At 32.0% G+C, this 15,742-nt stretch overlaps 1 protein-coding gene across 1 annotated transcript in view; it reads left to right on the top strand.

Annotated features, from left to right (window-relative positions):
- Positions 1 to 14,640: 14,640 nt before the first annotated feature.
- The window catches only part of Smp_012810 (putative four and A half lim domains), a 14,839-nt gene continuing 13,737 nt past the window's right edge, over positions 14,641 to 15,742 (top strand). Inside the window, exon 1 of the mRNA XM_018793670.1 lies at positions 14,641 to 14,949. Coding sequence (XP_018648159.1) covers positions 14,749 to 14,949 — 201 coding nt within the window. The 5' untranslated portion in view covers positions 14,641 to 14,748. The remainder of the gene's footprint in view (positions 14,950 to 15,742) is intronic.

Below are 15,742 nucleotides of genomic sequence, written 5' to 3'. Positions count from 1 at the left end.
ATTATATAGATGTTAAACACCCGCATATAGGTCTTTACACGTCACTGTAAATATTTGAATATTAGTCCACGAGAGAGGTGGTGAGCCTGGATTGAGCATACAGTTGTCAAGTCTTCTGGGACTGTCCACTGAACGAGGGTTTCAGATAGGACAAACCCGTCGTTAAAACATGTTACTCACCCTGAATGTTTAAATGTTTATACACAAGCTGTCGAGGGTTAGACGAACAGTTTCAGTAATGAATATAGTCATATTGTTTAATAAGGGTTATATGCATTACATAGTTCACCATTACTATGCCAACTTTCATTCTATGGTAAACAGTAAAAACAGTCTCAGGCAGTAAAACAGTTGTCATAGAATTCGTCCTCTGTGTATAAAACTTTGATGCGTTTCTCTAATTGTTCTAAGTGATTTATATTCCTTCTAAGGAGGAAGTGTGAGACAATCCAGTGAGTTTTGAAATGGTTATGGACCTTAAATATTGTTGAAAAAGCTCAGAAATCAACATGACTGGCTATGTTTGGACGAAGTGGAGAATTATATAGACTTTAGCTGGATCTCCCAGTGAGCTATCGCTAGTATTCAAACCTTTGGTAATAAGATACAAAGGTCTCAATCCTCCACAGTTCCAAAAAAAGACGATAATATTAAATTAAGAAATTTGTCCTCTGTAGTTCATTACAGGATGGTTTGCTATATATGTGGGTTGAATATCAAACTGTTGTTCTCTGTCCACGCCTCAAGTAGTTCAAGGTTCTTTAGAAATTCATGTGAATCACCTTCACGTCATACAAATTTTCGTTGCTCTATTTTGACTGCATATATGATAACTGACGAAATGAGGTTTTTTAGAAAGCTGTTGATAAAAATGTTAGAAATTAGTGTGTCATTATTATTCCTTGTGATGCTTCAGGCATCGACGCCCATCAGTTTGATTGTACCCTATTAACATTTGATCATGAATATGCCACAGGTATTATAGTTTGACAACACTTTACTAGTAACACCCTCTTTAATTGAATCGCGCCAAACTAGTGAAATCAAAAGTCAGTAGCGAGGAGGTTGGAAGATATGTTTTATAAATTACCAATATATCGAGAAGTGAGTGATCTAAACTGTCTAGTGATCGCAAGAGAAGTTGAGCATGGCGTTCGCACTCCTAATCTGGTGTGGATCCATGACCGAGTGCCTTCAGCTAGATGAGTCTATTAAAACTAATGTGGTAAGCATCCAATGTCGAACACTTACAGAGCTATAGATTTTGAGGATTTATTTACCGCTACAATCATAAGGCTTGATAGTTCCTTAAGTGATAGTGCATTGGATTTGGAAACCTACTCTATCACAACGATGCTCAGGACTTCATCTAGTCGTTCGGCGAATTTTATCAGTAAAACATGTACAAGTTTCCGATTACAGCAAGCTGTTATACTGAGTCACACTAACTCAGTGTTTGTTGAACAGGACCTGCTTTTTCTCAAGGCTGTGCTCTGTGAAAGTGGTTGTTTCCTTTGATGGATCCTTTCTCGTCATGCATTGAAACCCTTCTACTTTCGACAGTGTCAAAAGCAGAGTTGCAAGTCTTATTCAGCCAAGAAATTGAGCAGGCGATATCTGCTTTCATTCGTTTTGTAATTTTCTGGAATCTGAGAGGACATCTACATATTGTTCCGGGATATTGAATATCGTTCGTTGCAATATGCCAACATATCGAGTCCCAGTCTGACCGTAAAAGATGGAAATTATACAGACATTGTACCATGATAACTTGTTCTAACGAGATCAGTTGTTTGTAATGAAGAATTAGACAAAAATTATTTTACCACATTTATCGCCAAGAGACTTTTGGGAAGGCCTTCACCAAAGGACTGGCCACATTCCCCCATGAATAATTGATTGTATACACAGACTACCAAATCTCGAGTATTAATCGAAAAAATTCTTTCTAGTAAACGATTTACTCCCTTCGTGTCGGCGTGTCTTACTGAAAAACTTAAACGAAAAACACAACATAACTATTAGATACAATAACCTAGGTACTATGATAGAAATTCAAGGAACATTAGTAATTACATTTCAATCAGCGTATAGTCTGAACAACGATATGAATTTTATTTTACCCATCTCTTCTTATTCTGTAAGTAGCTGTAATAGATATTTTGTTACTAACCAAATATTTGAAAACAATTGGACCTGAACACCTTTGCTTGCAAGAAGTTTGTTTATAAGCTGTTTATGGGTTATGAATAACATAGCCACAGTGAAAATTGTGCACATCTAAATCCTTCCAACTAAACGTATAAGTAACAAAACATTGATATTCTTCTGGTTGTATCGGCTTTTCGACATCAGACAACAATTTTATGAACCTTTTATTAATATTTTGTATGTTACTACAATCAAACTATGCAAATAAGTATTTGAATTTCAGTTATACTCTTCGAATTTTGTCATGAAAACTAAGCACTGGAAGTGTATTGATCAAATTAGTTTGTTTACTGGACTCGAAAAGTGGTTTCACTTTCACATTATGTTAGCAGACTATACTTTTTGAGTTCAGATGTAGTAAGGTTTTGTATTTATAATTAATCAGTTTTCTAATATTACAGACAGTGGAAATAAATTTCTTTGTTTTTTCTAGGACAGGCCGCTAATAGATACTTTACTTGGTAAATGTATAATCTGTCTACTTACAATAAAACTTGAAGTCAGGGGAAATAACGTAGTTGTCAGGTTAGTTGTAAATATCAAAAGCTTTTCAAGTAATACAAACATTCGAAGATCAGAGACTCCCAACTCTCAACTCACCATTTAAAAAAGTAACAGTGTTGCATACAAACATGCAATAACTTATCTCAGAAAAAAAATCAAATGTGACTAAAATTTTTTGACTGATGATTTTTTACATAGGTAGTTTTCAAGTTATAAGAAGGATCATTGGATTTTACATAGCACGTGAAACTACTAGTTCTATCAAGGGCAAATTTTTCCGAATGAAATTTGAGTATCACATAGGTTTTTGGTGCAAAAAGTGAAAAGCTTAAACAGTTTAAACCTTATCGACCTCTAAATCCGTGAATGAACATTTTAAAACATCGTTTTTATGGCTCTTAAGGTTGTTGTTTTGTTTTCCACGTCATTTTATGTTAAGAATTTATCATGTAGTTTGAAGAAACTTTACTTCTAGAAATGCAGTCAAATTCTGTAACTGTGATTATAAAGTTAATCAACTGAACACAAATGTTCCATGTTAGAATTTTTTGACTTGCAATAAACTTAATCTCTAGTTCATTTAACAAACGTGGTGGTTTTAAACTTATATCAGTTGTTAGCTAGTAGAAGAATGAAATAGTAAGTAGGATAGGAAATATTTACTAGCTAAAAAATATAAGAATGCTTTATAAAAGCTTAATAAAAATGGCATGCTGATCATAAGTAATTGAGGTAAAACAGAAAGACTATTTTCAGTGAACTATGTATATTGCATTGATAAGATAAATAAACGATCACACGAAGTTCCAAAGAAATAAGGACAATTAAGTTACAAACTGAAAGAATGAGAAGAAAATGGTTAATTACTTTGTTGGATTAAAACGAAATATGATGATTTTACTAACACTTCATAATTCATTTAAATCTGCTGTGTTAAACACACAGAAACACTATGGTTTATCTAAAGTTCATAAATTAGGAGTCGTCTTTCCTAAATATTACGTATGCACTATCCTCTATAATGATATATTCCAAAGTGGCTAGTCTAAAACCTAAATATGTTATAAACGGAGGTCTAAAAGACACTCTTGTCTTTTAAGTATGGAAAATATAAATATAATCAGGAAACATATAATATCTCTAAATGTCCCAGCTTTGATTACCAATGTATTTTTAAATAAGATAATTTGATTTGTGTGTCAAGAAGTATCAGAAAAAGAAATAGGTTCTGAGGATAGTTCTATAGAACTATTTTTAACACGTACGACAAACGTTCATTTTGTGTTCAGCAACATTTATAATAGACAGACTAATGAGAGACAGACACGTTCGCTTTTAGACTCCATCTTAAATGAGTATGCTTTAAAGTAAAATTCTGAAATGGACATTCCGAAAAAGCTATCGAAAATTGGATTTAAATAACCATTATACAAACAAGATACTCATTATTGTAAATCAAATTATTAGTAGCAAATAAATTTTAAGTTTAAACTTGAAATTCACTTTCACCGTCTAGGAAGTTTGATAATAAATATTATTTTTCTAACATCTTGTTAAACAAAAATAAAGAGACAAGTCGATCGTAAAATATGTAAATAGGAAGAGATTACCTGTGAATTATTATACGCGTTTCACTCTTTACAGTTATTAGGAGAAAGTTGATTAGACGAATTGTCTGAGATATTGAATCCAGATATGGCATTATCTAAATAATTTACCGATCGTAGACTTGTTTCTTCTAGGAATCCACGGAAAACATGAATAGAGTTATCTTAGAAACAAGAATACTTTTATCGAAGGATGAATAGGAAAGCTTGAAATTTATATATACTTCTCATTGTTAAGTCTACAGGTAATTGTCATTTTCTTTAGTGGAGTAAAAAAAACTACAGATTGTTAAAAATTAATTAGACCATAAGTTTTATCCGCTATCAATCTATGAAACATAGTTTTTACAAATAAGTAATTCATTATACAAAAAAAGCATAATGGTAGTTGAATGTTAGCCTAACACTTTATCTACAATGTGTGCACATATGTATCCAAATTATTTTATCAGTGAAGGAAAAATGTCCATGAATTAGAAAAGCTACATTTTGACATATTACTTTGCAATTAGTTGTAATTCTCCAAAATGATGTGCAATTTTATTTCTGCCAAAGTAAATATGGTGAACAAGACAAGCGATATGTATACAGTGTTCAGTACAACTCATATATGTTTGTTGACTGAATTTCACATTGAAAAGGAATATTAACATCAGACGACAGATTTTGTGGAAAAAGAATTTGAATTCATGTTCTTAATGTAAATGTGTTACTGACATGCGCAATAAAACATCAAAGTGAAAATCCACTTCTTTCAAATTGTCTATAGATATTTAATCAAACAAATTTTCATTCATGTATTTATCAAATATCCATTTGTATCCAACTACTTTTAATTTTATGGCATACAAAGTTTAGTGAATGAATTAATTTTATTGGATTATGATAAAATGTATTCTGAATATTCTTTTATTATTTTAAGCTTGTATCTAAGTTATAGAAAGTGGTAATACATATTAGAACAAATTACTTAATTTTCTTTGAATAATCCGTTAAAAAAGACCAGCTAACAAAATATTCATGTGTTCGAGCTGACAAACTTATGACCAGAACAACAACTGTGCAACCGAAAATAGAACTGAAAATTGTAAAAAAAATTGAATTAACAGTAAAGTTAATTAAGAATTTAAAGACTTATAAGTCTGTTGAAAAAGTCATGAATACATTCATAAAATTGATTGACCATTTCATGCAAATATCCATAGAAAGGTATAATGTAGACTTACAAATAGGTAATGTTAATTTATCATTTACTTATGTCGAAACGTTTGTCACCTTGGATTTATTAAAAATTCATATTTTACTCAAGGATTCTGTGATGGATTTTTGGACGTACAAACTAAATAGGCATATCAGGGGACAACGTTCGAACAAATTTAGTGAAGAATTAGAAGTATTTTGCTTTCATCAGGACATGTTTCATTAAAATTGCATTTAAAAAGTGACTGACTTGATCACTATATTTATTTAAGGGTTGACGACAGTTCTGACAAGTTAATAAATGCGAAAACCTAAGTAATATTACATAAAAGTTTATTCCACATTACATATCGATGTCTTTTCTTTTTCACTTCATTAAAAGACATCACAATGAGATTTTAAAAAAAATTACACAACAATGTCCTAAATTATAAACAAAGATGAGTGGTGGCTAGCAGTGGAATTTCGTGCTATTTGGGAATCGTCAGCCGGATGATCGATTGCATTCCTAAACATCAATGGGATGAATGAAAATACAGTACGAAATGAATTTAAACTTCTCTCCATTTCACAGGCTAGTTTCTACCAGGACTCAGTAACTAAGTGGATGACACGGTGGCGTTTGATGCAAACGCTTCGAGTCCCAAAGTAGGCATTAAATCCGGGATGCAGGTACATCCAGTTGACGTGCCCCAAACACGACAAAACGCACATCCTGGATTCCACTGCTAGCTATTATACATCTTTGCTTATAATGTTTGTGACTTAAGGTAATATCGAGGCAATACGCACAGTATGCACATATGGCCAATAAGAGACTGATTAATTACAGTCCTAAATATCAATAAGAAGATTCAAAAAACAATACAAATGAATTTAATGTTTTCGATTCTTATGATTCTAGCAGTTTTTGCAACATTTATACTTTTAAGTAGCATAAAATCTACAAACAGTTTTGTGTGAAATGTAGTAGATCACTTTAGATGTTCAAAACGTTTATTATTCCAAGAGAAGATGTGGTTAGTCTTTTTAACTAACTAATAAAACTAAATAATCTATCCAAGTAGATGAATAAGATTTATCCCCAAATGCCCTGGTACGGTCGAGAGTGGGGAGAGCCCACTCTCCCTCTCAAAATGCTCTCATATGGCCACGCGTATATAGCCTCTGCCAGGGAAGTCCTACTCACTGCCTTCTCGCACCAGGGGTGTTCCTTACGAAATTGAGAGGACAAAAAGCAAATATCCGGCTCTTAAATCGAGTTGGTGGACACGGAAAGTCCACCTAGGGGAGTTGGAAAACCCTGATTCTAAACCAATAGTGCACATGGACTCCAGTATCCTGAGGGAACAAATGGCGTATGAATCAATCGTTGGTCACCGGCTACCATGGGACTGCATCTCCTCACGATGCTACACTGCCTTGTGGATCAGATCTTTCGGTCAAAAGCTCCGGGTATGGCCCCCTAAGAAAACCACCTTCTTCAGTTTGGGCACCTGGGCAGTATCACAGCCCTCACATAAATCAAATGAGATCTGTGTGGCGTATATATATACGGTGCCTCTTTGTACCAATATGTCTTAGTTTAAACAAATAAAAATAAATACATTTGGATAGAAAAAATGGTTTATGAAAAATAAGAGTTGATAAGGTTAAAAAAATATTTATTATCATTTTTTCTTTCTTTTACGGAAAGAAAATTTATTTATTTATTTGTTTGTTTGTTTTTTTTTCTTCCTTTACATAAATTATACTTTTCCAACAGAGCATATTTATTAAATTAATTTATATGAAATACCATAATAATAATATAGTTAGGTTAATAAATGTTTTAATAGGAAAATGATTTGATGATAAAAAGAAAAAAAAAAGATTTACAGGTCATTTATATTATGAAGTTTGTTTTTAGTCATTCTGAAAGTATTGAAAGGTTTAACTATTTGAAGTACCGGTATGGTACAAATTATGCAATGAAATATAAAACATCAATGTGTTATAAAATTTTTATTCGACATGTTTGCTGATAAGGAACGATATGAATAGATGAAAGGTATACAATAGTCAATGTTAATAGATTATAACTGGCTTGTAATAAGCGTTTATAAGATCATTTTTGTCGTATATTTACAAGACCAGGATGCGTTGCTTTGTGAGCTGTTCGCATTATTTATCCCTTGTTTTGTTGTGGAATATGTGAAAGTATACATAAGGTACGAAATTTTTGTACCATGAAAGTTTATAAAACCAAGAGATCGATAATGAAAACAAGAGTTACCATCAATAAGATATTGTGAAACGGCACTTACTACTTACTTACGCCTGTTACCCCTCATGGAAGAGCATAGGCCGACCACTAGCATTCTCCATCCAACGCTGTTCTGGGAAATCCTTTCCAGTTAACGTTCATGCTTTTCATATCTGCTTCTATTTCCCTGCGTAATGTGTTCTTCGACCTTCTTCTTTTCCGCTTCGCTCTCAGGATTCCAAGTTAGGGTTTGCCTCGTGATTCAGTTTGATGATTTCCTTAATGTATGTTCTATTCACTCCTAACGTCTTCTCCTAATTTCCTCTTCATCTGGAAGCCGGTTTGTTCTCTCCCATACTATACTCTTGCTGATGGTATTCGGCCAACGGATACTGAGTATCTTGCGTACACAGTTGTTTATAAATACTTGTACGTTTTTGATGATGGTCGTAGTAGCTCTCCAAATTTCAGCTTTGTACAGTAAAACTGTATTGATATTCGTATGGAAGATCGTGACTTTAATATTGGTTGAGAGTGGTTTTGAGTTCCATATGTTCTTCAATTAAAGGAAAGCTGTCCTAGTTTTGTGTAGTACGGAATGCATTAACGAAGAACTCGCGTTCCTTAAGAAAACTTCGATGAAAAACGGCTACCCAGACCGGTTCATAGAGAAAAATATGAATAGAAGTAGCGTCAACAGGAAACCTAGTTATTCAGTGCCGAAGAAAAACCTTTATATAAGTCTGGAATTTAAAGGTGATCGAACATCAGACGTTATTAAAAATTGTTTAACAACAACGATAAAAAGGACTTTTAATGCTGCTAAACTACGAATCACCTTCACGAGCAAGAACTTATTTTCTGTATCCATCAAAGATAAGCTTCCGCGTCTGGTCGCCTCTATGTGCATCTACCAGTTCACCTGCTCTTGTGGAGCAAGGTACATCGGCCGTAGCCAGCGCTCGCTTTCAACTCGGATACGAGAACATATCCCGGTTTGGTTCTACAAAGGTGAAAAGAAAGTAGTTAAGAGCTCTATACTTGAACACCTAATCGACTGTAATCATTCTACGGATCCACAGTCTGATTTTAAGGTTGTTTATATGGTTCATTCAAATCTACCCAGATTTCTTCGGATCAAACTCTTAAAAATAGCCGAAGCTCTTACCATCCATGAGCTCAAACCAGAACTATGCGTACAAAAGAAGTACGTCTTATCATTATCGTTACCATGGCCTTAATATTATTATTATTATCATTCTTTTATTATCATTGTTATTATTATTACTCCATTTCCCCTTTACTTATATTTTATATTCTCATTATTTTATTCATGAATACTCATCAGATCATCTTATTTATTTTACACCTCTATGACCTTTAATTATTGTATCCAAAACATTTTATTCATTCTAATCATCTTATTATAATCTTGGTTATTAGTGTTCACATTTCCTCACGGAATTAGTACTTTAATAAAACATTTTCATATAATACGACTGCACAGCTTGATAATAAATTCGTTGAAAAGAGATCCCTTCGCTGAACTCCGTGTTTTCATTTTAATGTTTAAATGGGAATTATATACCAATGTCCTAGTTTTCCCAATCCTTGTCTTTACGTCCGCATCCGATCCTCCTTTTTCATCGATGATGCTACCTAGGTATGTGAAAATTTCTACCTCTTCCAGAGCTTTTCCATCAAGCGTGTTTGGGTTGGTGTTCTCTATGTTATATTTGAGGTTCTTGCTTTTTCCCTTGCGTATGCTGAAGATTACTGAGGAAGAGGCTACTGCTACACTAGTTGTCTTCATCTGCATTTGTTCGTGTGTATGGGATAGGAACACCTTCTCATAGTCAATGAAGTTGATAAATAGTGACGAGTTACACTCAACTGATTGTGCAACGATGTCCCGTAGTGTTGTACTTTGGTCTGTGCACGACTGATCCTTACGGAATCTAGCCTGTTGATCTCGAAGATGGTCGTCTACTGAGTCTTAGTCATCCGGTTCAGCTTTAAAGAATGCTAATATTTGAAATGTTTTGTTTTTAGTATGGTTAAAATCTGAAAACAGTGAATTCATAGACATATAGTAATTCACGAAGTCCATGACCTTTTAAACAAAAAGTCAAGTGAGATGTAAATTTTCGTTAAAGAGTCAAACTTTAGGACTTCAAACAATGAATTAAACAGTTGTTAATAATCCTAAAAAGGTGAAAATTTATTTATTTATCACCTCATATTTATGTATGAATATTTTATAAAATCTTTTAGTTCTGCTTTATAGTCAACTACTTTTGACTTTTTTTAATGTTAACTTCGATGTCGTACTTTGTTTGATTACATTTTTAAAAGTTCTACAAATTGAACTGATGCGATTTTACGTAATGATATATGTTAGCTTGGTGGTTAAGATAATGAAGTGATAACTACTTGATAACAGTACATAATTCACTTATTAGAAATAAAGTGATGGTAGATTAAATAGTACATCGAATGATTGAATTTTCATATATCTAGATTTTGTATCCCAGTATTTAAATACATGGACATGCCGGTTTTATTATTCATCTTATTGTTGTTCAGTACTTCCTTTTGAGGTGAAAATTCTGTTACCTCTAAGAAAGGAATATCTATGCAAATATGGCTTACAAGTCATACGTATTTACGCATAACCTATCCCTCATACAATTTATCACGGATAAGTTAGAATGGAGATTTGCAAATGGTGAAATGATTATAAGTGTACTTCAAAACAATAAAGTACAATTTAATTACAGGTTTATGAGTTAATAATGATGAAAGTTGAAATATGCCGTAATAAAAATGTTCAAGAAAAATATTCCCGGATCAAGAATTAAAACAACTTGAAGCAGTCTGAATAAGAGATTACAACAGTTTTGTTTTAACAAACGATTGTTAGTTGCAGTCAAGGAAATCACGAGACTCGTGATTGTTGACATGCTAAGTAAATAAACAAGTTCGAACACCAGCTAGTTTGTGAAAATTTCGTATCAGAATGTTCAAATATACCGACTACATGGAGTTCTGGAAAGGCTTTTTGACTGGAATATGGATTAAATTATTTGCTTTGAGGTGTTTAAAAGTTAATCCTGCATGCCGTTTTATTCCTCCTTACTTATTATGAAACATTTTGAAAATAGATGATAACCCGTGTACTGTCAAAGTAAATTATATTCAATAATTTTAATTTATTTTCTGAGTGATTAACTATCAGCTTATTTGACAAAACTAAACTGTTTTTTAGGTCGACGTAGAAATAAAAACTAGTCACAGAATCATTTAGGTTTGTCAGAAAAGAACTAATTATGTCTATATGTATGTATGTAACACTAACCGGAAGTGGAACACTTGCAAGCAGAAGATTGAGTAGATTATAATGAAGAGAAGAGAGAAGAAAATTGAAATCAATCTAAATAGTAACAGCGATGAAGGAACGAAAACGTTTGTGAGAGACAATTCAAGGAAGATGTGCAAACGATTTATTTCATGTGTGTTTAGTATATTTTGTGAAGCCACTTTGTAATTTTGCACTAAACAATTCATTGCTCATTCCTACCAAGTCTTCTTTCACCACAGTAAGGGCAAAATAGTTTTCTCAATGAGCTGAATAACTTCTTAACGAATATTTATTTGTTTCTGTCTACATTATGCGTTTTATAGAAAGGATATTGTTTTAAAAGTTATTATAGCCTGATCCTATAATGTCAGGATTAAGGATTTTTCAAAATATATATTTCTTTCCAAGTAGTTAGGTATTAACCACTTGACAAATCACGCGTTACTTTAATCGAAATTTGGAAGACTTTTAAATAGAACAGTTAAAAGACACCGAAGTTTGCCACATTTTGTAACAAAATTCAAAGAACTCACAAAGAGTAGGACATTATTTTTAAGGGAATGCATTTAGACAAATTGAAGATATTGTAGGTTTCGTCTCAAATTGATCCAGTAGAAAACGTTTCTATAGATAATAATTTTTAAAGAAGAATTATTTCAGCACTGTGAAACAATTTACTTCTTCAGAATTTGAACAGATATACTTTTTTGTACTTCAAACTTCACATATACTGTGGTGTGTGCTACTGATGTCGACAGATATAAGAAGTATATATCAACAATCTAAAGTGAAATGCCTGGAGGCAGAAGGTTAGGAAGATAAAAGAAAAGAGAAAGAGAATGGAGAATTATTGGTATAGAAACGGAAGAACAATGAAGTCAGAGACGACTGATTGATATTTTGCAAATGAATTATTTACTGTATGGTTCCCAGATTTTATTAAGAGATTCTGTACTTTTGTATTCAAATACATTCGATTGTTCCCACTTGTGTTCTCGTTCACTGCAATACTATTTTTATATCTTCAGTTTAGGTTAATGTAATATTTTTGCCTATGAAAGACTAGGATCAATGATATATCACTTGACAATAAATATGTGAGTAGGACAATTTATGTTGTAAACATATGACGTTGTCATATTTTATTAATTTTCGATTAATTTGAATGACAAAACTAAATTTTTTTTGTCCAAATGAAAATAAAAATTATGTAAGTTAAACATAAACTTTAATAATAAACGTGAGAACATATAAAACCTGAAATAATACTGTGAGAGATAAAATTATATTTCACATCAGTTTTTGTAATACCATCAAAATTCGAATTCACATAGAGCATATGTTTCAAATGGTACATCATATCACTTAGTGAACCTTAACAACCTGTGATCTTAGACGTTTGATAATTTTCAAATGATTGTTTCATATATATATATTTAACAAAATGTGTCTGAAGGATGAAGTTTGCTTCCATAACTTCCATTCGACGCAGCAATTTTACCAACGTTCAAGATTGACTTTTAATTTAGTCAACATATGACCTCATGTCATATTTGTATGTACTGATAATTCTTTTGTACTTTATTCTGCTTTTAATTTAAATTCCAAACACAATAACTTTCATTGGGCTAACGGAGTTTTCTCTGACTTGAATACTAGTATATCATAACTACTTGAGTACGAATTCAGCTGTTCTGAGAATAAATAGTTAACATATTGAATTTGATTATTACTACCTGTGCATAAATGTGAATCAGTGTTAGTTATCACATTTCATATCATTACAGAGAAATGTGATTCATCAGAAGTAATGCAAATGAGTGAAAATAACATCAACAGCAATAGAAAACTGAACAGGAAAAATTTATTTACCAAAGGTCATGAATGAAATCAATGATAAAAAGTTTTTAATGACTATGATTCAAGATTTCGCAAACAAAGATGACTAAATGTAAATGTTTACTGAAAGTGTGTTTTTACTCATAATTTCAATCAGTATGATTATAAGTACTGCTTTCATTAGTATGTTGATAACAGGAATCTTTAAGCAAAAAGATAGGTCCTATATTTCATGTACAGATTCATGAAAAACTATAGTATTTTCATAGTTGAAAGCATGAGTCAATTGAAGCTAGACCACCAATGAAAACCTAGAAGCAATGGACGGCCGTTTCGTCATATTGTGGGACTCCTCAGCAGTGCGCATCCACGATCCCGGCTCGCGAGATTCGAACCCGGGACCTACTAGTCTCGCTCCTCGTGCTTCCAGGTTTTCCTTGGTGGTCTAGTTTCAATTGACTCATACTTCTAACTATGAAAATACTGAAAACTCCACAGAACCCCTTCTGACTATAGTATTTATTTATAGGGTCTAAGTAAAAAGGATAAAAAACAAAATTGTATAACTGGAATAATTTTTGTAAATGCAATAATAAGTTTCAAGTTTATTAAAAAGTGATAAAGATATGAAATTCATATCTAACACTTGAGGTTTCAGTATTTGTTTAACTATACATATCAAGAACTTACTCCAGAAACCCCAATATATTGCTGAACTTTACAGCAAAATATATGGCATCACATAAAACGGTACTGTTATAACTATTTAGGCTGAAATATTACGGCATGATATTTGGGAAGGCCGTGATCAAAATGGATGACCTCTCTCTCGACTTCTTTTTTAATATTTCAAATATGCTAAATTAATATGTTTAGACTATAGGATATTCTGGGCTGGATGAAAGTAAGTAGGGGATACTCTATGATATGGAAAGAAAATGAGCATATTTTAAGATTTAAAAAAATAGTCTTATTTTTTCTAGAAATTGTTTTAACTCACACATAATTTAGAATACTGCTCTCAGACTGATGTTAACCTACAAAGGTGTCGATTTTGCTAGTTAAGTAATGGAACATACTAACTACCTGACTTGACAGGGTATTATGTTTAGTTTTGACTTATCGTTTCTAAATGAAATACTGATATAAACAAGTAAAACTTTTATAATCCTCCCTTGAAGACACCATGAATTTCACAAGCAGTTAGTATAGTCCACTAATGTAATAAATAAGTAAATCTTTAACAAAGAAGGAATGAAGACAAAATGAATGATCTCAATCAAGCGATTCACTTATGACTTTATTCATAAATGTCATACAAATTGGATTTCAATATTTCTATAGGAAGTCAATATCATCAATATGACAGAATACTTATTATATCACCAATACCATTCTGCCCACGTTGACCTAGACTTTATTTAATATCCGGGGAACAAGTGTATAAAATGTATTTTTATTAAGGTTGTATATTTTGTCCATTAGAAAATATAGGGAAGAGACACATGTATCTTCACATTTCATTTTATCCTATAAGAATAATATTCATTTGGAATGTGACTTATGATTGGTTAAAAGTTTTATAATTTTATAATATTTGGTGTATTGCATATTTAGTGTAAAACAACGAATAACATTGATTTATAAATTATGATAAAAAGGGGATAAAGCCTTGACTTGAAAAGAAACATTTCGTATTATCGTTTTTTTTCTGGTTTTCTTTGTTGATAGTTGGAGTTAGCTAATAAATTTTATTATTTCGATTAAAATCTTATTTTATCATGTCAACAATGATGTGTGCAAAGTGTGCTAGACCATTTACAAGTGGAAGCATTTTAAGTGCATTAGATAAAAAATGGCATCCTGAATGTTTTGTATGTACCATTTGTAAAAGAACATTAGCTGATCAATCATTTCATGTGAAAAATGATGATCCATTTTGTGCGAATTGTTGGAAAGAAAACTTTCAACCACGTTGTGCTGTAAGTCAATAAATTTAATTCAGTCTAGTTTTTAGTTTATTCGATATAGTTAGTACTAATATATTTCTGTACATGGAATAGATAATATTTATTTTGATAGGACCACTAAACAAATGGGTTTTAGATACATTTTCAGACTGTGTAGAAGATTCGTTTTTGGAATAGGACTGATCTAGAATAGATGTTATGTTTAATATGATTTGGTTATAATGTTCTAATGGTCTGTATTAAACGTGTAATGTACGTATCATTCTTCTGATTAAACTAGTTAACTAATCTGTTTGAACATTTAGCATAAAATACATAGGATTAATTCCACATTCAAAAGTTATTGGCTTTGTTTTCCATTGAATATGTTCATTGTTTGATAATTCCTATAAGCAAGTAGTCGATAACTTAAGACTAGTTATACTTTATCATAAAAAGGAAAATGATCATTTAGTAGAAGAAATATAAGAATACGGATGTTTTTAAATTGAGTTCTTTTAGAGTATTCTTTATGTTACATTTTAGCTTTACTCTAAATAAAACATTAAAAATTTATTCTTATTTATAATAAAACTATATAAGGTAATTCTCTTTGATCAGTCTCTTGTTGGTATATGTGCATCCTCTGCGGACTGCATCGATATTGCCTAAAATCACAAGCTTTATGAGCAAAGATGGATAGTGGCTAGCAAAGGGATCTAGGACGCGCGTTTCGAGTCCCAAATAGGACTATTAGAGAGTCCTATTAGAGACTGACCAGTTGCAGTCCTAAAAACATCAATGGGAAGATTCAAACAAACAATAC

Source organism: Schistosoma mansoni, chromosome 1 (genome assembly GCF_000237925.1).
Source record: "Schistosoma mansoni strain Puerto Rico chromosome 1, complete genome".
NCBI classification, from domain to species: Eukaryota; Metazoa; Platyhelminthes; class Trematoda; order Strigeidida; family Schistosomatidae; genus Schistosoma; species Schistosoma mansoni.
Note: the sequence above shows the minus strand (reverse complement) of the source record. Positions and strands in the feature narration are given on the sequence as shown.